The sequence below is a fragment of the Parasteatoda tepidariorum genome, chromosome 7 (assembly GCF_043381705.1).
Source record: "Parasteatoda tepidariorum isolate YZ-2023 chromosome 7, CAS_Ptep_4.0, whole genome shotgun sequence".
NCBI classification, from domain to species: Eukaryota; Metazoa; Arthropoda; class Arachnida; order Araneae; family Theridiidae; genus Parasteatoda; species Parasteatoda tepidariorum.
This window is the reverse complement of record NC_092210.1, coordinates 38,611,965-38,633,359: the sequence shown is the minus strand read 5'-3', so window position 1 is coordinate 38,633,359 and position 21,395 is coordinate 38,611,965. Positions and strand designations below refer to the sequence as shown.

Below are 21,395 nucleotides of genomic sequence, written 5' to 3'. Positions count from 1 at the left end.
TTTTTTCGAAATTTTAAATTGAAGATTTAGTATGTCTACTAGATTGATTTAATATGTCTACTGAAGATTTAATAAGATATCTAATGTTGCTGCTAGTAAGAAGTTTTCTTTTCAACCGTACAAGTTTGCAGTAAATATATATATATATATATATATATACATATATGTGTGTATCTTCTTCCATCTTGTTCGATATTAAATAAAAATCCTTTAGTTTGATACTAAATAAATAAAAACTAGTTTTATCAAACATGTCATAAATCAGTTTCAAAACATTATAAAATATTTTTAAATGCGTTCTACTGTCAAAAATAACATTTACGAAAGCATTTATTTAAAATACGATGGCGTAAAATTTGTAATACTCGTAGAAAAGAAAACCGTTTATTAAAAAACAAACAAATTATACTTCAGACCTAAAAGGTAATCTGTTTCCTCTATTATGCTACTATGATATAAGGATATAACATAATATAAAGCTAATACTATTAGTTACTAATGATGAAATACGAAAATATGCTTCCATTTAATCAAGTAAAAAATTTTTAATGTATTTTGCTTTACTTTATTAATTTAAATGTATTATGATGTACTTGATTACCGAATTTTAAATTATAAAGATGTAGGCGTGGACATCGTAGTAAGCAAGTGGGTAAGCATCTGGTTTATGTGGTCAAATGCAATAGTTCTAAGTTTTTAGATCTACTAAAATTTCTAGTAGATTCTCAAAATTGTTTGGCTTTTTAATATGTAGTAACATGATATACGTTGTTAAAAAGAAACTTTATTTTATTTTATAACCGTCGTTGAACAGCTGACTAATTTTGGGTTTACGGCTATGGAGATGATCATTAGATCAACAACGTAGTCTTGTAATTTTGAACCCAATCCAGAAGATAATTGAACTCGTGGATCAAGTATTGGGAGAAATTTTCCTTCGTGAAAGACTTTTTAGATGGAACTAATCCGCATTTGCGTTACATGGAAATGAAGACCACGAGAACCTCCCACGTTTAGCCTGGTGGCAAGTGGACTAACCCATGATCTGTCCAACACTACTTTAAAAAAGAAGATTTTAGTCTTGAAATTTAAAATTTTATACAAATTTAAAACAACTGTTTCAAAGAATGAAATGAAACAAACATTCAAAATTGTTAAATAGTTGCCTTATAAATAAAAGAAATTGCGTCATTTACATAATTCTCAGTTGGCTAACAAGGAAAAACTAGAATTGTTTCTTTTTGTTCTAAAAGGCTAATAAGTTAATGGATAGCTAAACGCACTAAATCTTTTTTTCTGCTTATTGAAAAATAGTGCTTTTAAGTCGACTTTATTAACCTTTATTAACTAAAAGCAATATTATCCGAACATGTACTGTTTTTAAAAAAATTTCTAAGAAAAAAATGTTTAAAAATCATTCATATTGTGAAATAATGCCTTTCTACTAGTTGATAGAAGCATAAGAAATATAGTCTTTTCTGATGCAGTGGTGTCAGTTTATCAACACTTAATCCAAAAATGTTGCAAATCACTATAAATATAAATCTGTTTGCTTCTAAGCGTTCACTAATTTTTAGCTACCGCTACTCGTAAAGCTACAAAAAGATAAAGTATGTGTCTTCAATAAGAATGCTCTATCTGAGGTAACATTTGATAATACGTGGCCTGACTAAAATTTTCAACCGAAATTTTCTGTTCCGCAAAGAGTTAAAATCTAATTCTTAGATCACGAGTTATAATAAGAGTCAATAAAAGAAAGTCGAAATTACCAAAGCTTAATTCTTTCCCTTTATTATTCTGTAAAAACAAAGTAAAACTCTTAAACTAAATCATAAATAGAAAAAGGAATTTCATAGAAAGCTTTCTCCCCACATAAATAGGATGGAGAGAAAAAATTATTTTAGAAACAAATCAGTACAGGCACGCTTTTATAATAACCTATGTTCCTTTAACTTCAATTCCTCTTCGAATTTCTTCTCCCCACTTAAGAGGACACAATACTTCCCCTCTCAAAGCCAGCAGCTAAATGTTTTTTCTATGGGAGCTTCATTTGCAAATAACTTTTTTGCATTTTGATATTTTGAGAAAATTCCTTCACTATTGGAAATTTCATAGTTTACTCAAATTTTCTGTGATTTTAATTTTTTTTAACTATAAATTTTAAATTATTAATTGAGTTGAAACATCGGTAATCGAATTATCTTCTGGAAATCCGTATTTTATCAAAATTCATTCACAGTAAATCCTTATTTTTGAGATCAAGAAGTACACGCACTATACATTTCAAGCTTCCAAAAGAAATACTTTGTAATTATTTTCTTCAATTATTAAATATGTTATCATAAAAAAAGATTTTACTTGAAAAGATCTTTTCTAGTAAAATTGGCTTATTTACTAGAAATTACCAACTCTTAATTCTTTCCTTTTGTTAAAACAAACTGAAACATACTCTGACAACGAACTCCTTGAAAACAAACTCAAAATTTTAAACTAAATCATAAATACTGAAAGGAATTCCATAGAAAGATATTTCACCACATATATAGGATGAAGAAAGCAATTTATTTTAAAAACTAATCAATCCAGGCACGTTGATAATAACATATGTTCCATTAACATCAATTCCTCTTCGAAATTCTTCTCCGCACTTAAGACCAAGAATCGCTACGAAATAAACCAATTTTACTAGAAAAGATCGTTTCTAGTAAAATCGGCTTATTTACTAGAAATTACCAACTTTTAATTCTTTCCTTTTGTTAAAACATACTGAAACAAATTCTGAAAACGAACTCTTTGAAAACAAACTCAAAATCTTAAACTAAATCATAAATATTGAAAGGAATTCCATAGAAAGATATTTCACCACATATATAGGATGAAGAAAGCAATTTATTTTAAAAACTAATCAATCCAAGCACGTTCATAATAACATATGTTCCATTAACATCAATTCCTCTCCGAAATTCTTCTCCGCACTTAAGACCAAGAATCGCTACGAAATAAGCCAATTTTATTAGGAAAAAAAATCAACAAAAAATTATTTCCCTATTTGTTTTCCGTTACAATCTGTAAAAGTTGCATTTTTATTTTATTTATTATTCACTACATAGATATTATTTTACGTCTCTGGAGGGAAAAGAGGAAAGGAAAATATTTTTCGCTCATAACCCATCGAAGTTTTCTGAATACTTTTGGTTGCCAAGGCAAACCAATTTCCAAGAAAAGCTTTCCTCTCTTCCCTTCTGCCATATTTTTTCCTGTTCTCGTACCCATGAGCCAATATATACTGGCAAATATAAAATTCAATAGATTTCCCCTTTCATCCGCGGCTGAAAAAGTTGAAGATAAAAAAAAATATGGTAGAAATGTATGGGCTTTTGTTTTGTTATGAAGGGAAAAATATGAAGGATTGTGAAAAATAGGCCATACTATTCTTATTTGCAAGACTAGGAGGCTAGTTGAACGAAGGAGAGAAACTGTATTTCAAAAATAAAAACATGAAATAAACGTAAATATAATTTTGAGTATTCGTCTTTTCGTAATGTTGAGTTTTCTACTTCAACTAAGAAATTCTAGAAACTGCGAGAGACATATTTTATTCCATTGGCATAAAATTCACACTTTAAATAATTTTTTTAGCATAATTGCTTATAAATCATTACTTACTCATCATTATCATTTTAAAAGTTAGTTTTCGTATGAGATTATATAGTATACGAAAAAAATACAGAAAAATAAATTATGTAATTTATTAATTAACTTAAATAAAACTTGATTATTTTGTCAAATAGAAAAATGTAATATCGCTCTTAGGTTTGCATGAAAGTTTTAAAAAATACTAAGATAGATGAAATGTAGAAACCACTAAAATATTTTATTCCATTGACTTAAAATCCACACTTTAAACTATTTTATAAGTATAATCGTATTCGGAGAAAAGACAGAGAAAGAAATTAGCTAATTTATTAATTTATTTACATGAAAATTGATTATTTTAACAAATGGAAAAATGTAATATGGCTCATAGGTTGGTACGAAAGTTTAAAACAAACTTAGATAGATAGATTGTAGAAACTACTGAAATATTTATTCCATTAACTTGAAATCTGCACTTTAAATCATTTTATAAGTATAATCACATACGAAGGAAAGACAGAGATGGAAATTATATAATTTATTAATTGATTTACATAAATGTTGATAATTTTGGCAAATGGAAAAATGTAATATGGCTCATAGGCTTCTACGAAAGCTTTAAAAGATACTGTCGGAAAAAGCAATTGTGGTAATTTAAAATGGTTCATACTTTTAGCAATAGATGTTTAGCACTTGGCGACTTGAGTAACATGTTACTTTAAAAGATTACTCAATAACAGTTAATATTTTGCTAGCAAAAGCTTAATTTCTGACTTATTGTTTAAAAGTATTTCAAGTATTTACCAATTACTTGAAAATTATGAAATTATATACACTTTGTTTTTAATGTATTTTGTAATTAATTAGAAAAATAATATTTTCTTTCTTGAAAAAATTCATGAAAATTTTTATTTGCCAGAGATTAATTTGTGAGGCAAAATGAAATACGCAGTAAAAAATTTTCGGGAACACCAACAATGGTGGCAACTACTTTATAATACCAAGGTAGTGATTCACAAAGATACGGTATAGAGAAGTTTCACTAATACTGTATAGCGGTGCTTCACAAAGATACGTTATAGAGGTATTTCACTAAGATACGGTATAGAGATGTTTCACTAAGATACGGTATAGCGGTATTTCACAAAGATACGGTATAGAGATGTTTCACTAAGATACGGTATAGTGGTGTTTCACAAAGATACGGTATAGGAATGCTTCACTAAGATGCTGTATAGTGGTGTTCCACAAAGATACGTTATAGAGGTGTTTCACTAAGATACTGTATAGTGGTGCTTCACAAAGATACGTTATAGAGGTATTTCACTAAGATACGGTATAGGAATGTTTCACTAAGATGCTGTATAGTGGTGTTTCACAAAGATACGGTATAGAGAAGTTTCACTAAGATACTGTATAGTGGTGCTTCACAAAGATACGTTATAGAGGTATTTCACTAAGATACGGTATAGAGATGTTTCTCTAAGATACGGTATAGTGGTGTTTCACCAAGATACGGTATAGAGATGTTTCACTAAGATACGGTATAGCGGTGTTTCACAAAGATACGGTATAGAGATATTTCACTAAGATGCTGTATAGTGGTGTTTCACGAAGATACGTTATAGAGGTGTTTCACTAAGATTCACGATACAATCTAAGGCAAACCATAGGTTTAGAATTGATCTATACAATATTTCTTAAAATAAAATTAGTTTGTGAATCGAACATACACAAAGAACAGAATATTATTATGAATTCGAAACGGAAGTGAATAGAAGTTTTAAATATTATAAAATTACTTTATACAACTGACAGATATAGGTAAATCTTATGAACACACAAACTTCTTCCTTATGCAACTAAAAATATACAAGCATTTTATTACAGTTTATGTGAGTAGTTTGTCAACCAATCCGACAAGAAGAGTGAAATTACTCGGCAAATAATCGACCACAAACAATATTCTTAATAAATTAGTAATGAGTATTTAAATTTACTTAGTATTAAATTAGGCGATGAACAGTTCGTCAATTCGATTCGACAAGAAGAACTCATTCTAACAGCTAACTTCAATGCAAACAAACTGCCATCTTGTCTCTATCTTGAAATTGCACAATTATTCGCCTTTAAACTTCTAATGAGATGATACAAAAGCATTAGTTATCCGTTTAAAACATTAACTACCATCATTTCATACAAGAAATTTTAGTTAAAATAGCTTAAATATACACTAATTATTCAGCAAATTCAAGGAGTTCTGAAATAGATACTCAAATTTTACGAAACTTTCGTTGTTTTTGACGAAACTACTTCTTGGTATAGGCGCCGAGTGGACATTTTATCAAATTGACGAAATTACTGTCACCACTACTTCGCGGAAATGAATTTCGTCATTTTAAGATATATTCTATCATTTTAAGATATATTTCGCCACTTCATTTTATTTAAAAAAAAAATACCATGAGACATTCGTAGTGATATCTAACGGGAGGCTTTTTTGATCAATCTTTCGTGGGCGCCATTACGTAGGAGAATTGACATCACCCCAATAATATAAGAAAGGCAGATAGAGCAGAAAAATAAATTACATCCATGCCCGAAGAGGGATTTGAACACGGGATCTTCCTGGTATGAAGCCAACTCATTGAGTCAGTTTAGTTTCGATCGTCTGGTTTTCATCCCACACATTCTTCACTCTAATTAACAATCTCACACAAATCACGAGATTTTATGACGAAAGGATTCTCAAAATTAACAAAATACAGCTCAAGGATTGCACAATCGTCAAAATTGAGAGTTTTATTTCTGAATGCGAATAGAGAAATAAAACAGTTTCTACTTTTTAAACCTAATCAATCAAAGAAATTTGTGCTATCTAAAGTTAAACAAATATTTATTTTTCAAGTTACAAATTTTAATTACGCAGTTGGATAATAAACAAAAAAAAAGAGTTTCTGATTAAAACTTTAATTGCCTCACTATTATTTTTTTAGTAAAAAAAAATGTCAGTTATCATTAATGCAAAGATTAAAAAGCACACTGAAGTCATTAAAAGCGAAGATGGCGTGCAAATTTCAATTTTAATTGTTCCTCTCGATAACCAGTTCAAAATTCTACAGAGAATAATCTTCAAAGAAGGGAAAACATTTTCATTAACGAAACAGTCAAGAATTATTTTTGAAAGAAGAAAATAAATTTTTGATATTAAAAACCTCCGCCATCAGCTGGGAAGGAAAATTTTTAAGAAAGTTAATTATTCCCTCGGAAAGAGTGTGGTTTAATTAATGATCTAAAAATAAAATTACATTTTCTTTCTTTAAAAAAAATACAATAACTTTCTTTTCATTTTTGGTCCTTCAATATCCTTCTCGTCGTTAAAATATCTTTTCGATTTTTATTTTCTTTTTACACTTAAGTAATTATTAATTAATGCATCTGAGCTGTAAGCTAGGCTAAGGGAATTATGGAAAATTTTGAGTAAAATCTTATTGTTGTGTTTCTTTCATTTCCGCTTAATTATGTGAGTTTTCCCGTGTTCGAATAATTTTATTTCTCTTCTCTTAAATTTGCAGATGTCGTCTCAACTTTTTTGACTCATTAATTTTGGCGAGTTCAGAATTATCTTTTCTTTCTTCATATCATTCTTTCCGCTTTAATCTCACCATTTAGATCTGAGTTTATTAATTTTTAAACAGGGTATAGCGCAAATTGAGTAATGTTAAGTCAAATAGAATCAAAATGTCTGTAATTCCAAAACTCATTTTTACAAGTTATGTTGACTGTAAATTATTTTCGATGAATATTAATATCCCTCTGATCTATTTGTTCAAATTTATGTGAATATATGGTGTCAAAAAATCAAATTTCGGAGCTATGTTTACTGAAATATAACTTATTACACTTGTTAAAAGTTATGAAAGAGAATTACTAGAGACCATAATTATACTGCAGAATATGGAAAAATTTAATTCATATCAAATGAGTAAGGCTACAAGTGATAATTACTTGTAACTGTATTAACAAGTAAAACTTATCACTAGTTGTGATTAAAGTTTGTAATTATTTACAATTAAAGTTTATCTTCATTTACGATTACAAGTAATCTAAATATATTATTGCAATTATAGCCATGTTTGAAAGCGTCTATAATCTGTAATTATAACTAATGGGGATCTACTATTACAAATAAGGATTATTTGTAATCTTGAATATTATTGATCATAACATACGATTACAAGTTACTTAGTGTACTTATTCGTTAAATTTTCTTTATAAAATTTTGATTAAAAGCTATTAGCTGAAATGATGACTCAAAAAGAGAACATTTGAGTAGGTACGAATAAAATTTATTGCACTGCGTGAAATCATCTAGAGAAATCTTCTTCCAAAAAAGATTTGCCTTGTCATTTCTTTGCAGACGGAGGCTTGAAAGCACCGTCACTAAGAGAAATGTTGGATTCATCCGCTTTTTCCTGAAAAATAAACGGCTCCTTTTTACTATTTTTTTCAGATAGGAAACTTCCAAATTCCCATCATCACGTACGAAGATCAAGGTGGAAGAACGGTTTATGTTTACAAAAAACTGATTCTAAGAAAGAAAAAAAAAAGAATTTTGCCCGCGGACAGGAACCGTTTTTCTTCAGCACGTCGATTTTCACTATGTAATAACTCTCGGATAAAACCGATTTTCCTCATTATCGATTTGTCAAAACCACTAACATCCACAATTGCTAATCCCTAAACTAACATACAAACAATAAACTTATTAATTGTCAAAATACAAGAGATAGGGGAAATTATTTTTGGGGAAAATGGATATAAACCGCGATTCCTACTTTATCTTCATGTTCAAATATTTTTCTGAAAAAAATTGTTTGTGTAGAAGCTTCGCAACCTTCATTTCTCCTGTGCATCAAATTTAAAGTTTTTTATTTTACCTCTCTTTCGCTCTTTTTTCATTATAACTGGTCAGACATAAGTGTAGTGTCAGCATCCACTTTGAGACAGATTGACATACTATATTCTATTCAGCAAGAACTAATAAATGAAGTAAACACAAAGGTTTGTCATTTATCATTAATATTTACCAATTTTGGCCGGTTTCACGTTGAGTTGGCGATTATTAAAATAGTGCTATTTGCCATACAACATTGCTGCTCATCAGTCAAAAATATTGCCAAATGTGTGGTTACTTTCTACACTTTCGCTATTCGTTTCCCTGTTCAGAGAATAGTCAATTTGACTCACTATGTTTTTTTTTAAAGAAATGAACGAAATTATTCCAATGAGCAAAGTAAACCCCGTCGATAGTATCATGGCTATTTTAGTATGAGTTGGTTTGGAACATCGGACTCACCTTGAATAAATTCCATAGTACTTTCTAAAGAACAACTTTAAACTACTTTATTGCCTTCAGCAAGTATCATGTACTAGCACTTTTAGTTAGCCCTAACTAGATTCAGTACTTTTGGCTGATTGCTACTTGAATATTAAAATTCTATTAAATATAGGTAAATATTGCGTGTTTTATAGCTTTCAACAAGTATTGTGTATAAGCACTTTTAGCTAAATTTAACCAGAGACAATTCTTTCGGTTAATTGCTGCTTGAATATTTTCATTTTATTAAATATCAATAAATCAATAAGAATAAAGACTGAATTTAATTTCCCTTCCAAGTGACCAATGAAAATGTTCCTTAACGTTCGGACTATTTTCACTGAAGTACAGGAAATTAAACAGAACGCTTACATCTTTTATCGCCAAGCATAGTCTTTGTTATCAATGAAACGGTAGTGGACCGTTTCTAGTTTTGTGACCAATTTATGACTCCCTGGCAATGGCGTATACGATACAATTACTTCACTGAGATAATAAAGTCGTATCCAACTTAATCTTGAGGATGGGGCTTGGGCTCGTTTATTTTAGCGCTAAACGTCAGACCTTTTAAACTCAAAACACGTAATCCATTGTTCTATTTAAGATGAGAATATTGCTGAAAGCATTTTAACGATCGCGTTCGTACTTACAGAGAGTTCGAGCATTGCGTGTAATATATCATTCTATTCATTTATGATATTTTTGTATGACTTACATTTGTGTGAAATAGTTTATATTTGAGTTGGAACAGCATAATTTAAGTAAGTTTTAGAATAATAACAAACTTAGTAAATGAAGATTATCTGCGTAACTTTGGCACGCAGTTTAATAGCTTAATTATGTTGTTTTGATATGTAACAGCGACACGTGAAGTTTTATAAATACGGAGTTTCTGACGCTTTATTTTCCTGTACTTTCGCGTCATTCTTAATGCTATTTTAATATGATTCCTATTTTAAGCGTTCTTTCATATTTTATTTTTTAACGAATACATTGTTTTTTAACGGATTTCTTGTTATGCTGACGTTTCTTATAATTTTGTTACCTATTTCACGAGCAGAAGGCAAAATCAAAAAAAAAACTTTTAATCTAATGATTGGATCTTTTATGTACTAGGATTTAATCTTTAAGGTTCGAGAACCGAACTTCAAATATACTAATTGATTAGTGCAGACGATATTTTAAGCTGCGAAATTAAACACAAAAATGGACTTTCTCTGGATAAACATATTATGGACAGATTTTAATGGGCAGATTTGAGTTGTGTGATGTAGTAAAAAATTTCATAAATTACAATTTAATATTTTTTGATCAAAATAAAATAATGATAAAATAATAAACATTAATTAGAAATTTTATACTGAATGTAATCATCTTTGAATAAACGAATTTTATAATTGTGTGCAAAAAAATTGATTTGCTTAAGTAGTTTTCGAGATATGGCAAAATATTCAAAAAGTTAAATTTACATTAAAGGGTCCAAACTTTCGACCTCTTTCCTGATCAAACTATTGGGAACATATATTCCAGATTACAAGTACTCTCCACAGAAGGTCAAGTACCCGAATTCACCGATAAAAAAAGTATGTTTATTCAGAGAAGGTACATTTCTGTAACTGAACCCTTAACTTGAAGTACCATCTGCACTAATTAATTAGAATATTTGATGTCAGGACTTCAAACCTTTAAGATTGAGGTCTGGGGCGTGAAATTCCGATCATTAGATCGAAAGTTATTTAGGGTATTCAGTTTTTTATTCAGCGTGCTGTTTTTTATGTTCCTCATGCTTCGTTACTGTTTTCATGAGTTTTTTCACGTGCTTTTACTTTCTTTTTGAGGGAATGAAATTTCGCTTGTGGTTTCAACAACAGTAATTTTATACCTTACTTCCTTCGTTATCGCATTTTTACATGTCTTTTCTCACGTATTATTTCGCATGCGTTTTGAATGTTGATTCATGCGTTCCCCGTGTTTTTCTTTTCGTATTTCATCATGAACTGTTTCTGGTTTCTTCTTATTTTATTTATATTTCACTTGTCTCCATCTCTTCCTTTGAGTTTTTCAATGCCTAACTTCATATTTTCAGGACTTGCTTCATGTTATTTTTTACTTACAAATTTGTTGTTTTTAACTTGAAATCAGTGATACCAAAATTTCCTACGGTTGCTTAATTTTGTGCATTTACAGATAGCAAAATCTCTTTATTACCATTCTACACATTGAAAAATTTCAAACTGTGTATTTTCTGCGATTCATGTTTGAAAACTAATTTTCTCAAATTCCCTAAAATGTACAATTAGTTCTTCAACAGGTATTTTTTTTTTAGTTCTTCAACTTCAATAGTTGATGCATAACAGAAAATATTATGAATTATATTCAATAAATAGTCCTGAGAAACTGCAGCCGTAAGATATTACTTGACTCAAAACTTCATCCGCTTTAAAAAATATACAAATTAGAAATAAATGACAAGTTTCAAGCTCTCAAATATAGGTGTCCATTTCTTTGCTAGACGTGAATGAGAAGAAGCAAAAGTGATTTGAATTATAAAACGTAAAGTTGCCAACAAAAAATGGAAAAATAAAGGAGAGAAAAAAAACTAGAAAAAATTTACTTACTAAAATATACTCTCTGGGCTACTGTGGTTTCACACCTTTATTTTTAAATTTTTCATTGGCCTCTTTATGTTTTAGATTTCAAATCACTTTTGTTTCTTATCATTCACATCTAGCAAGTCTTGAAATTAGTCGCCTATTTTTGAGCGGTTGATGCATGTTGTCTGTCATTTCCAAACTGATTATTTTTGTGGCGAATGAAGCTTTTAATCAACTAATGTGAATTACATTAGTTTTTTATTAATTATAACAGAACGTACAAATCAATTTGGAAACTCAGCTTTTTAAAATTTGAAATGATATTGAATTACTTGTTTATAGCGCTTTTCTATAAACTGCGATAAAGAAAAACGAGTTTGCTGTTAGGAATACAACTATAAGAAACAATTTCAGTATCGGCAATTTAATTCCTTATACACTGTGAGCAATATATGATCAAAACTTCCAGAATATAGTAAAAGTTACCATGTTTCTGGCTGAAATGGAAACATTAAAAAGCTCGTTAATTTTTACCTAAGAGCTTTGGTATTGATTTTGGTAAAATTAACAATAAAGTATGGTTTTATAATACGAGTGTATACAATCGTATGTGATACAATTTGGTGAATGTGGTAGCGTTTGGTAATTTTATCACGATACCTTATAGCAGGACATTAAAACCATCTATTCGGTTAAATTTACTTTTTATTTTTGTATTTTTTACAAGATGTGTGGTAATAAGAACTACAATTTTGATATACTGGGATTTTCTGTAAACCGTTACCGGTCGAAAAGACAAAATACAAAATTACCAAATATTTCGGTTTTATTAACTAGAATTTTTGAATTTTTTTACCAGAAATGTCATTACTATACAGAACAGTAATTTTACCTGATTTTTTTTCTCCAGGCAAGTAGCAAAAAAAGTTTGTGAATACTGAAATATTTAGGGGATCATTACTTTCCAGAAATGTTAAGTTAAAAATATTTCTTTAAGATTGAGAATGATTTATAACAAGAAATTAATTTAGTTTAATTACCTAACTTTTAAGACCATTTCTTGGTAAAAAGGTGGATGGGGTTTTCAAAATTTTATCTACTGTAAGGAATTGGCTATCAACTTGAACCTCTTTGTCTATAAATAGTCGAATTTATTAATTGGGAGTTTATAACTACAAATAAACTAGATGAAAAATGATGAAATGAAGGAACACCAACAAAATAGCTTCTCAGTTTTTGCCTCTCCTTTTGACCCCACGCCAACCTTTACTTTTGCCAACATTTATAATTTTCGTATTTTTTAAAGATATCAGTAGGCAACTGCGGGAACCATAGGTATAAAAATAGCTTCCCATTAACGCTTACAAATTAAGGAAGGTGGCGGGAAGTATATTTCTCACGGTCTTATAAAGGGTTAATGCTTACTGTTTAATAGTCCTAATACAATAAGATGCATTGCAAATCTATAAATATGAAATTGAGAGAATAGTTAACGATGTCCTAACAATAAACGATGTCCTTCTTTTAAGATTTGATAGTCTAAGACAGCGGTTCCCAAAACATGTTCAGCGGAACCCTGGTGCTCCGTGGAAGGATAAACAGGGTTCTGAGAGTTACGACATTTTTAGCTAATAATAATAACATTTATATCCAATGAATAATCCATGATTTCTTTAATATTTCGCTTGTTTATATGAACTCCTGTGTGTAAAATGCGAATGAAAAATAGTGGCAAGATTTAAAATATATTTATATTTTTTTAACAACAATTAATTGAATAAATTATGTAAAATGCGAATGAAAAATAGATTTAAAATATATTTACATTTTTTAACAACAATTAATTGAATAAATTATGTAAAATGCAAATGAAAAATAGTAGCAAGATTTAAAATATATTTATATTTTCTTAACACCAATAAATTGAATAAATTATGAAAAGAATATACATTTATAAACATTCATAAGTAGGTAGGTATTTTATTTGCCTTGCACTAGAGCTGTACAATGGGCTATTGGCGACGGTCTGGGAAACATCTCTGAGAATGATCAGAAGACATGTCATCACAATTTTGATCCTCTGCAGAGGGAATGGCCTCTCCGCTTTGGACTACTTGTACGCGAAGTCGCGCACTTTACGGTAGAACAGTTTAACGAGGACCTTCGGTCCCTACTTAGGCTGATCAAAGTGGCCAGCCACCCGCTTACTGACCGAAGCCAGTGATAGTTGACTTAGGTGTTCTACTGGGAACCATGTCTTTGACATCAGTCTGGTGTGAGAAAATTTTCATTAGTATTTCTCATCGAGATTTTCAATTTAAAATGAAATAACTAAATTTGATAATAAATAAATGCATTTTCCTGATAACTAGTGGTGGTTTATAACAGTTCTTTTTTTAAAAACCATAATTCTGCTTATTTTATTTATTTTGAGCATAATCTTTACGCTGACATTACACCAAGAAAAAATTCATAAGATTAAATATTTCACTGTACAAATTAAATAGTTTAAAAATAATTAGTATTCTTTCTTTTGCGGTTAATATGATCACAGCTGCTAATGATTTTTTTTCTATAATGTCGAGTGTTCCACCAAAAAAGACTCGATCACTTAGGGTTCCATAGCCAAAAAAAAAAAAAATGGGAACGCTAAGAAACTAATTTTAAATTCGATATTATTTTTCATATTTATTATGTCTTTTTGAACATTCATAAACACAATTGAGCTCTTATTAAATTGCTTGCAAGTATTTAGGAAATTCAGATAATTGAAAATAAAATAGCATAAGCTATTTCTTACTATTTATTAATGAATTTATGAGCATTTAGAGAAGAAAAAAAATGTGTAAGAAAATATTTTTCCTTACGATCAATATTAGAGGGATTTTGTCTTATACACATTCCTCTATTCCTTGATAAGCACGTCTTTTGCTGATATCCTATTGGTTCGCTCCGTTGGCGCGAACAGAAATACGAGATTACGCTCGTTGGTCGCATTTTATTGTGTTCTGTCCAACACGATCGTCTGCAAAAAAGTCAGAAAAAAAGAAAGAAAAAATAAAATCTTACGACTGAGGCTACGATTAAATTGCAGAGCGAGCCTTTGGTTTTTCTTTTCATTCCTATTTTTATTTTTATGTCAGCTTCGGTTATAGTTCCGATGAAGGAAAAAAAAGAAGAATAAAAATGCGCAAAGATTGAATGACTAAAATTTTCTTCTTTTTTTCTTTATTTTATTAGATCGATTTTTTTTTCCAACCTAACATTTTATGTTTCGTGACTTTTGATAAAGGCCAAACCGTAAAAGATGTAGGAAAAAATTACGTCTCATTTAATGTTATCAAATCTTTTACGACTGCTTTTAGGGAAACGGGACTTCCAGAAATGAGAAATTTGAGTTAGCGCGTCAAATGATGTCTTTCATTTCGAAATTTTGATTAGTGATGCATGCTTACACTTTTTATGTTTTATTTTCAATTAGGAAAATGTTTTTATTTTTATTTCTAATGCAATCAGATATCAAATGCCATGCTGAATGAAAATTTTTATAAAAATGCTTAGGTGAAAGATGTTTTACAACTAAGGAGCGGAGTTAGTGTTGTTGCTTTATTTAAACTAAAACAGGAAAAATATTCAACTAAATCAACAAAAACTGTAAAAGAGGACGAAGAAAGTTTAATAACTTTTCGAAATTTTTTACCTTTAAAAAGACGCTAAATCTAAAAAATTCTATGGTTTTCCATTATCTATATTTAAACCATATATCACAATAATGTTCCCAACAGACTTAATTCACTTTCATTTTTCATTCATTTTTCATTCTTAATTAATTTTTCATTCATTTTTCACTCGTTTTTTATTCATTTTTCACTCTTAAACAAGTTATTCTTTAAACTATCAAATAAACTCCCATGTATTTAATTTAATTTAATTACAATCTATTTTATTTTCAAAACAAGTTTCCCACACCCAGAAAAACATATTAAAAACTACCAGAATATGGTAAAATTTATCGCGTTTCTTGCACCAAAAATTGCTTTGATTATAACTTTTGGTGAACTTAACAAGAAAATATGATTTTTTTACTTAACTGATTGATGGGGGGAAATTTGGTAATTTTATCATGATACCTTAAAACATGACATAAAAACCATTTATTTGGTTAAATTTACTTTTCGGTTTTGTATTTTTACTAAATGTGTGGTAATAAGGTAAAGGACTATGATTTTGAAGACCAGAATATACGGTAAACCGTTATCACATGAGCGGAAAAATTACTAAATGGTTTAAATACCGTGCATTTTAGTTTTATTAACTAATTTTAACCTTTTTTTTTAACCAGAAATGTTGTTACCATACAGTATGGAAATTTTGCAAGAATTTTTTTCTCCATGCAAATAGTCGATAGAGTTTGAGAATAATGAAAAATCTTATGAATTCCGCTGCACAGAACTCTTGGTGGGTACTCTAAATTCTTTCATCTTTTAAAATGTCAGCAATCATTTGACTATCGACTTCTCGAACAATCCAGATCATAGTTTCAGGGTGACGTCATTATTTTTTACTTAATAATAATTCATTCATCAATATTGTAATTAATTCCATCTGAAAAACAAACTGTGTACAGATATTTTAATATACAATAATCTCAAATAGTAAAGTATAAATAAAGTTCAAAGCGTGATTTTTGTTGTAAACTTCGGGAATATTCTTTCTGGATCTGATTTTACCATTCTGCATTAAATACACCAATCCAATTTTCAATTTCTAAATATATAAGTTTACTTAGAAAGTGTACCTAACAGCTTTTGAGTAAAAAGAAAATACGAGCATCATACATGGTAGTATGAAAGGGTACTCCATTCTCGAAGAAGAATGAGTTGGAACTCTATGAATCCTATGGTAGACCATACAATTTTTACTGCATGAATACATTTCTTTGCTTTACTATACAATGGAGTTTGGAAGTATTTCTATTATGCATTCAAAGATCTGTGGCCAATATTGTATTAAAAATTTTACTCAACTGCTGTTTATGCATCATGCCAGATATTTATTGTATATTAATGGCTTTCACATGAATCAATTTAAAAAGAAAATAATGGCGTAAGATTTGTATTTCGAAAATATATTTAAAGAAAAGAATGAATTAAAAAAGGAATTAATTTAAAAAAGGATTAAATAAAAACTAATTTTGTATTTTTTGCATTCTCTGACTTTTTCATAAATAGAAAAAAAAAACAAAAAAAACCTTATATTAGCAGACGCTTCGTAAAACGAGTTCATTTATATCCTTCGCAGGAAGAAATAAAACTTTTCTATATTTTCTTTTTCGAGAAAAAAAATTTCCGATTTTTCTGTTTTAAAAAACTTTTACAATTTAAAAAAAAATTTCCCCCAAAAAATATTTTAGTAATAAAAAAATATTTTTTTCGACATGAAAGAAAATTGCCCGAAATATTACTTTTCTGTATGAATAAAAAAAATTACATTTTAGTACATACATTAACTTTCAAAAAACTTTTCTTGAAGAAAAATTCTTTTAATTAAAAAAATTTTTTTAAAATTTTTTTTTTAATTTTTTCCTTTTTTGTAAAAAAAGAAATTCTTATATGCACAAGAAAACTTTTACTTTAAAAAAATATTATCTTCTTTAGTTTTAAGAAACACTATCTGAAGAAATATTTTTTATGTAAATAGAACTTTTCTCATCCGTAAAAAACAGTTTCAAAATTTTTCTACGAAATTACATGAAGAAGAAACTGAACTTTGAATGCGACAACAATAATTTGCTGTTCGAATATTTATTTTTAGAGCTTTAATCACGCATTTCTGCAATCGAATAGAGCAAATTTTTTTTTAACAATTCTATTTACTCTATATAATTTTAAGTGGCATCGAAATATATTGATAAATTGAACATAAAATATATATTTTTTTACATGAGCTGATTTTATGTTTCTTAAAAATTTGTTTATACGATTCAAAATATTCTTTTCAGGCATCTTCATAAATAATTTCTCTTCTAGTATTTCAAAGGACAGATTTTTTCCACAATCTGTTACATATTTTTGGCTTTTTCTTCGAAACCGAGCTGGAATTCCAGTTAAAAATTTTCTTCCAAGTCCACAGTTTCCTTTTTTATCTTTGAAGAGTCTCTTCTAGCTAGTTTGATCACTGGATTCTTTATGTTTGGAATTTCTATCTGATTCTTATTAAATTCTGTTATTTAAAAATGTGTATATTCCTGCAACTTTTGCAAATACAGAATTGCTTTCCTGATCTGTTGTTATCTTGTTCTGATTTGTGAAATCCACTTTCTGAAAGATATTTTTCGTCAGTTGATGTAATTTTGATAAATGATTTGTTACTTCGGATCTTTCTTTATCTTTATTCATTTGGACTTGCATTAAATAATTTTAAAATTTGGAGTAAGTATGCATTTGAATTTGGGAAAAGAACTGAGATCTGTTATGATTTTAAACCTATCTCACTTAAATATTTTTAAGACGGAGAAAAATTTCCTTCTGTTCCGTTTGGGTTAAAAAAACACATGAAAAAATATTTTTAAGGCTTATTTTTTATCTGCAATCCCTTCCATTATTTTCGTTAATGAACTAACTCCAAATTCTACAGGTATGATTTTTCTATTTTTTTTTCATGTAAAAAATAATAATTGAAAAATAAAATAAGATTTAATTTCGTTTTACAGAACAAAACAACCTCGAAAAGAAATTTTTCTATAATAATAAGGCAAAGAATTTTTTTTTACCACAAAAAAGCACAAAAATTACAATGAAAGAAGGTAATTGGCAGACAATGGTGTTGCCGATAAAAAAATATACCTAAAATTAATTTTCCGATGCAAGAAAGGCATTTTAAAAAAAAAAAACTATTTTTCAATTGGATTCCTGCTTGTGACGTCACGCGTGGGTAAATTGTAGCTTCTTATGATGGCATGATTTAGTAACAAATCAAGTTTGACAAACACGCGTGACGTAGCATGCAGGTATCTAATCCCTAAATTGATTCAGCGTGATAAGCCAAGCCTACAATAGCTATAACGTTAATGCGCCATGCACAACCATGTGATTTTAGCGGTCTTCTTCTCGAGTTGCAGTTGCTCAATTACTTTTATCGTATCGTTTGATTGGTCGAATCAAATTTTTTTCTGTTTGTTGTTAACAACACATTTAAAATTGTACAAAATACATTTCATTAAAGCAATTGTTTTTTTTAACTACAATAGTCTTCCCTCGCACCTATCTTCATTAATGTTTTTAAACCAAACTGTTTAGATATCAAATAAATTTAATGCATAATATTTTATATTATACATTGATGCATAATATTAAAAATTAAAATAATAATGAGTTAATGTGTATAATATTAATATTATACATAATATATATTATAAATGAATGTATAATATGTATTATGTATAATATTAATAATATTATTAATGTATAATATTAATAATTAAAATTTATAGTATTTTTATCAGAATACATCAATTATGTATGCCTTAGTTTTAAATTAAGATATATTTATTCAAGAAGAAAAAAAATTAATAAAAGTTTTCATATCTTCCCGAAAATACTTAAAATACGCTTACAAATCCTTTTTAAAACTTTGGTAAAAGTTTATCTTCAGTTACAGATGTATTTTATTTTAGAGTTCACTTAATTAAGATGAGTTTTCTTTCTTGTAGCCCAACATCCACCTCGGATAACGGAGCATCCATCAGATGTCCTGGTGCCAAAACATGAGCCCGCCACCCTTAATTGTAAAGCTGAAGGAAAACCAGAGCCAAGCATCGAGTGGTTCCATGATGGTAATAAAGTGCGGAACAATGCCAACAGAATGGTCTTGCCAAGTGGATCACTCTTTTTCCTGCACGTACTTCATACCAAAAGAGAGCAAGATACTGGTACATATTGGTGTCTGGCAACAAATGATTTGGGAAAAGCTCGCAGTAGAAATGCTACGCTTGAAGTTGCTGGTAAGATAGCTTGCTATTATACTTCACTGTGATGATTATACATAAAAATATGTGTATTTTAAATATTACATTTAAAGAAATCCCTTCAGTGGTCTCTTGGTATGCTCACATGATATCAGCACCCGTGACACATTGACTCTGATGATAATTTGATGCTTTTAGCTGTTCTATCTAAGATCCTTGGGCAGCATTTTTCTGTATATTTGGATTACCCTCATAGACTCGCCGCTTCGTGGGTCCCTATTGATGATACTTAGAGATTAAACAAAATAAGTTCTCAAATATTCAAATATTTCAAAGGCCTGTTGTTACACACTGTAAAAAATTCCTGATAAAATTGCTGCAAAAAAGTACTGGCAGTCAGGATGTTTTTTACCGTAACATTTTACGGGGGGTAAATCTGATATACCGTAATTTTCATATTACTTATTTTATTTTATTTTATTTTATTTTATTTTATTTTATTTTATTTTATTTTATTTTATAACCGTCGTTGAATAGCCGACCCAATTTTCTTGGATTACGACTACTAATGTTCAACTCCGTAGCCTTGCAATTTTGAACCCAATCCAGAAGACAAGGGAACTCCTGGATCAAGTATTGGGAGAAATTTGCCTTCGTGGAGGACTTTTTGATGGAACTAATACACATTTGCGTCACATGGAGAGGAAAACCTCCCACGGTTAGCTTGATGGCAAGGGGACTTTAACCCGTGATCTGTCTATCACTGAGGATATGTTTACGTCAGCACTGTGGTAGGTGCAAGCTGGATGAGCAATTCGTATCGACCAGCTATCTCTGGGATTCGAAACCGATTCACCTCATTGGAAAGCGAATGCTCTATCCTCTCAGCCAGCACTGCCTTATAATATTTATTGAAAGACTGTAATTAAATATATATTTCTGTAAAAAATATGGTTTAAAATTTTATGGTGAAAATGAATTTTACGGTAAAACATTCTGGCACGCAAAATGCCTGTACTTTTTACCGTAATTTTATCAGGCATTTTTACGATGCATTCTCACAAACTTTCTAGTTCGCAGGTCCGTGTTGACCTTAATGGTTTTGACATCCCTGCACTGAATGCTTACTTCAGCCACAAAAACTTTTCGAGTTGCATTATTTTATATGTGCTCTATAAAGAGTAAGTATTTCTTTCCTCGAATTATGATCGTAAAATTCGAAATCAGAAATGAAAGAATTACTATGTGAAAATTATGTGACAAGTGAAGACTAAAATTTTTTTACCTCCGAAGTGATTTTATATAATTGCCAAATTAAATGTTTGAATTATTTTGAATTTTTACCATAATATAGCTTCCTATTTATTTTCATTTTTGAAAGCAGAAATTTTGGAAATAGTTTTAGTTGTCACAATCGATAAATAGATCGCTAATAGGTCCGAAATAAATAATAGTTGAATTTGAAAACTTTATGTATTTGAAATTGATACAGCATATACTCATTTCTCTTGAAGCAGTCTTGAAAAAGATGTGAAGGGAGAAATGTGTGAGAGAGACGTTCGTTGGCTACCGGCAGGTTACGAACCAAGAGCCTTCCGGATCGCAGTAGGATGCCTTAACCACCGTGAACCATGGTACACCATGAACCAGATAAAGTTAGAAAGCTTTATATAGTTGCCACCACAATTATACATCATGGCATAGTAGTTTCCAATTTCAATGGTACTAAGGATTACAATTTGGAAAATATGAATCCAATAGCTCTTCACTATATCTTAAAAACTTTTAAGAAAATGGAATATATAAAGCTTCTTTATTC

At 29.3% G+C, this 21,395-nt stretch overlaps 1 protein-coding gene across 1 annotated transcript in view; it reads left to right on the top strand.

The window, feature by feature from the left end:
- The window catches only part of LOC107455609 (protein sax-3), a 146,848-nt gene that overhangs the window by 42,832 nt on the left and 82,621 nt on the right, over positions 1 to 21,395 (top strand). Inside the window, exon 2 of the mRNA XM_043055409.2 lies at positions 19,322 to 19,612. Coding sequence (XP_042911343.1) covers positions 19,322 to 19,612 — 291 coding nt within the window. The remainder of the gene's footprint in view (positions 1 to 19,321; positions 19,613 to 21,395) is intronic.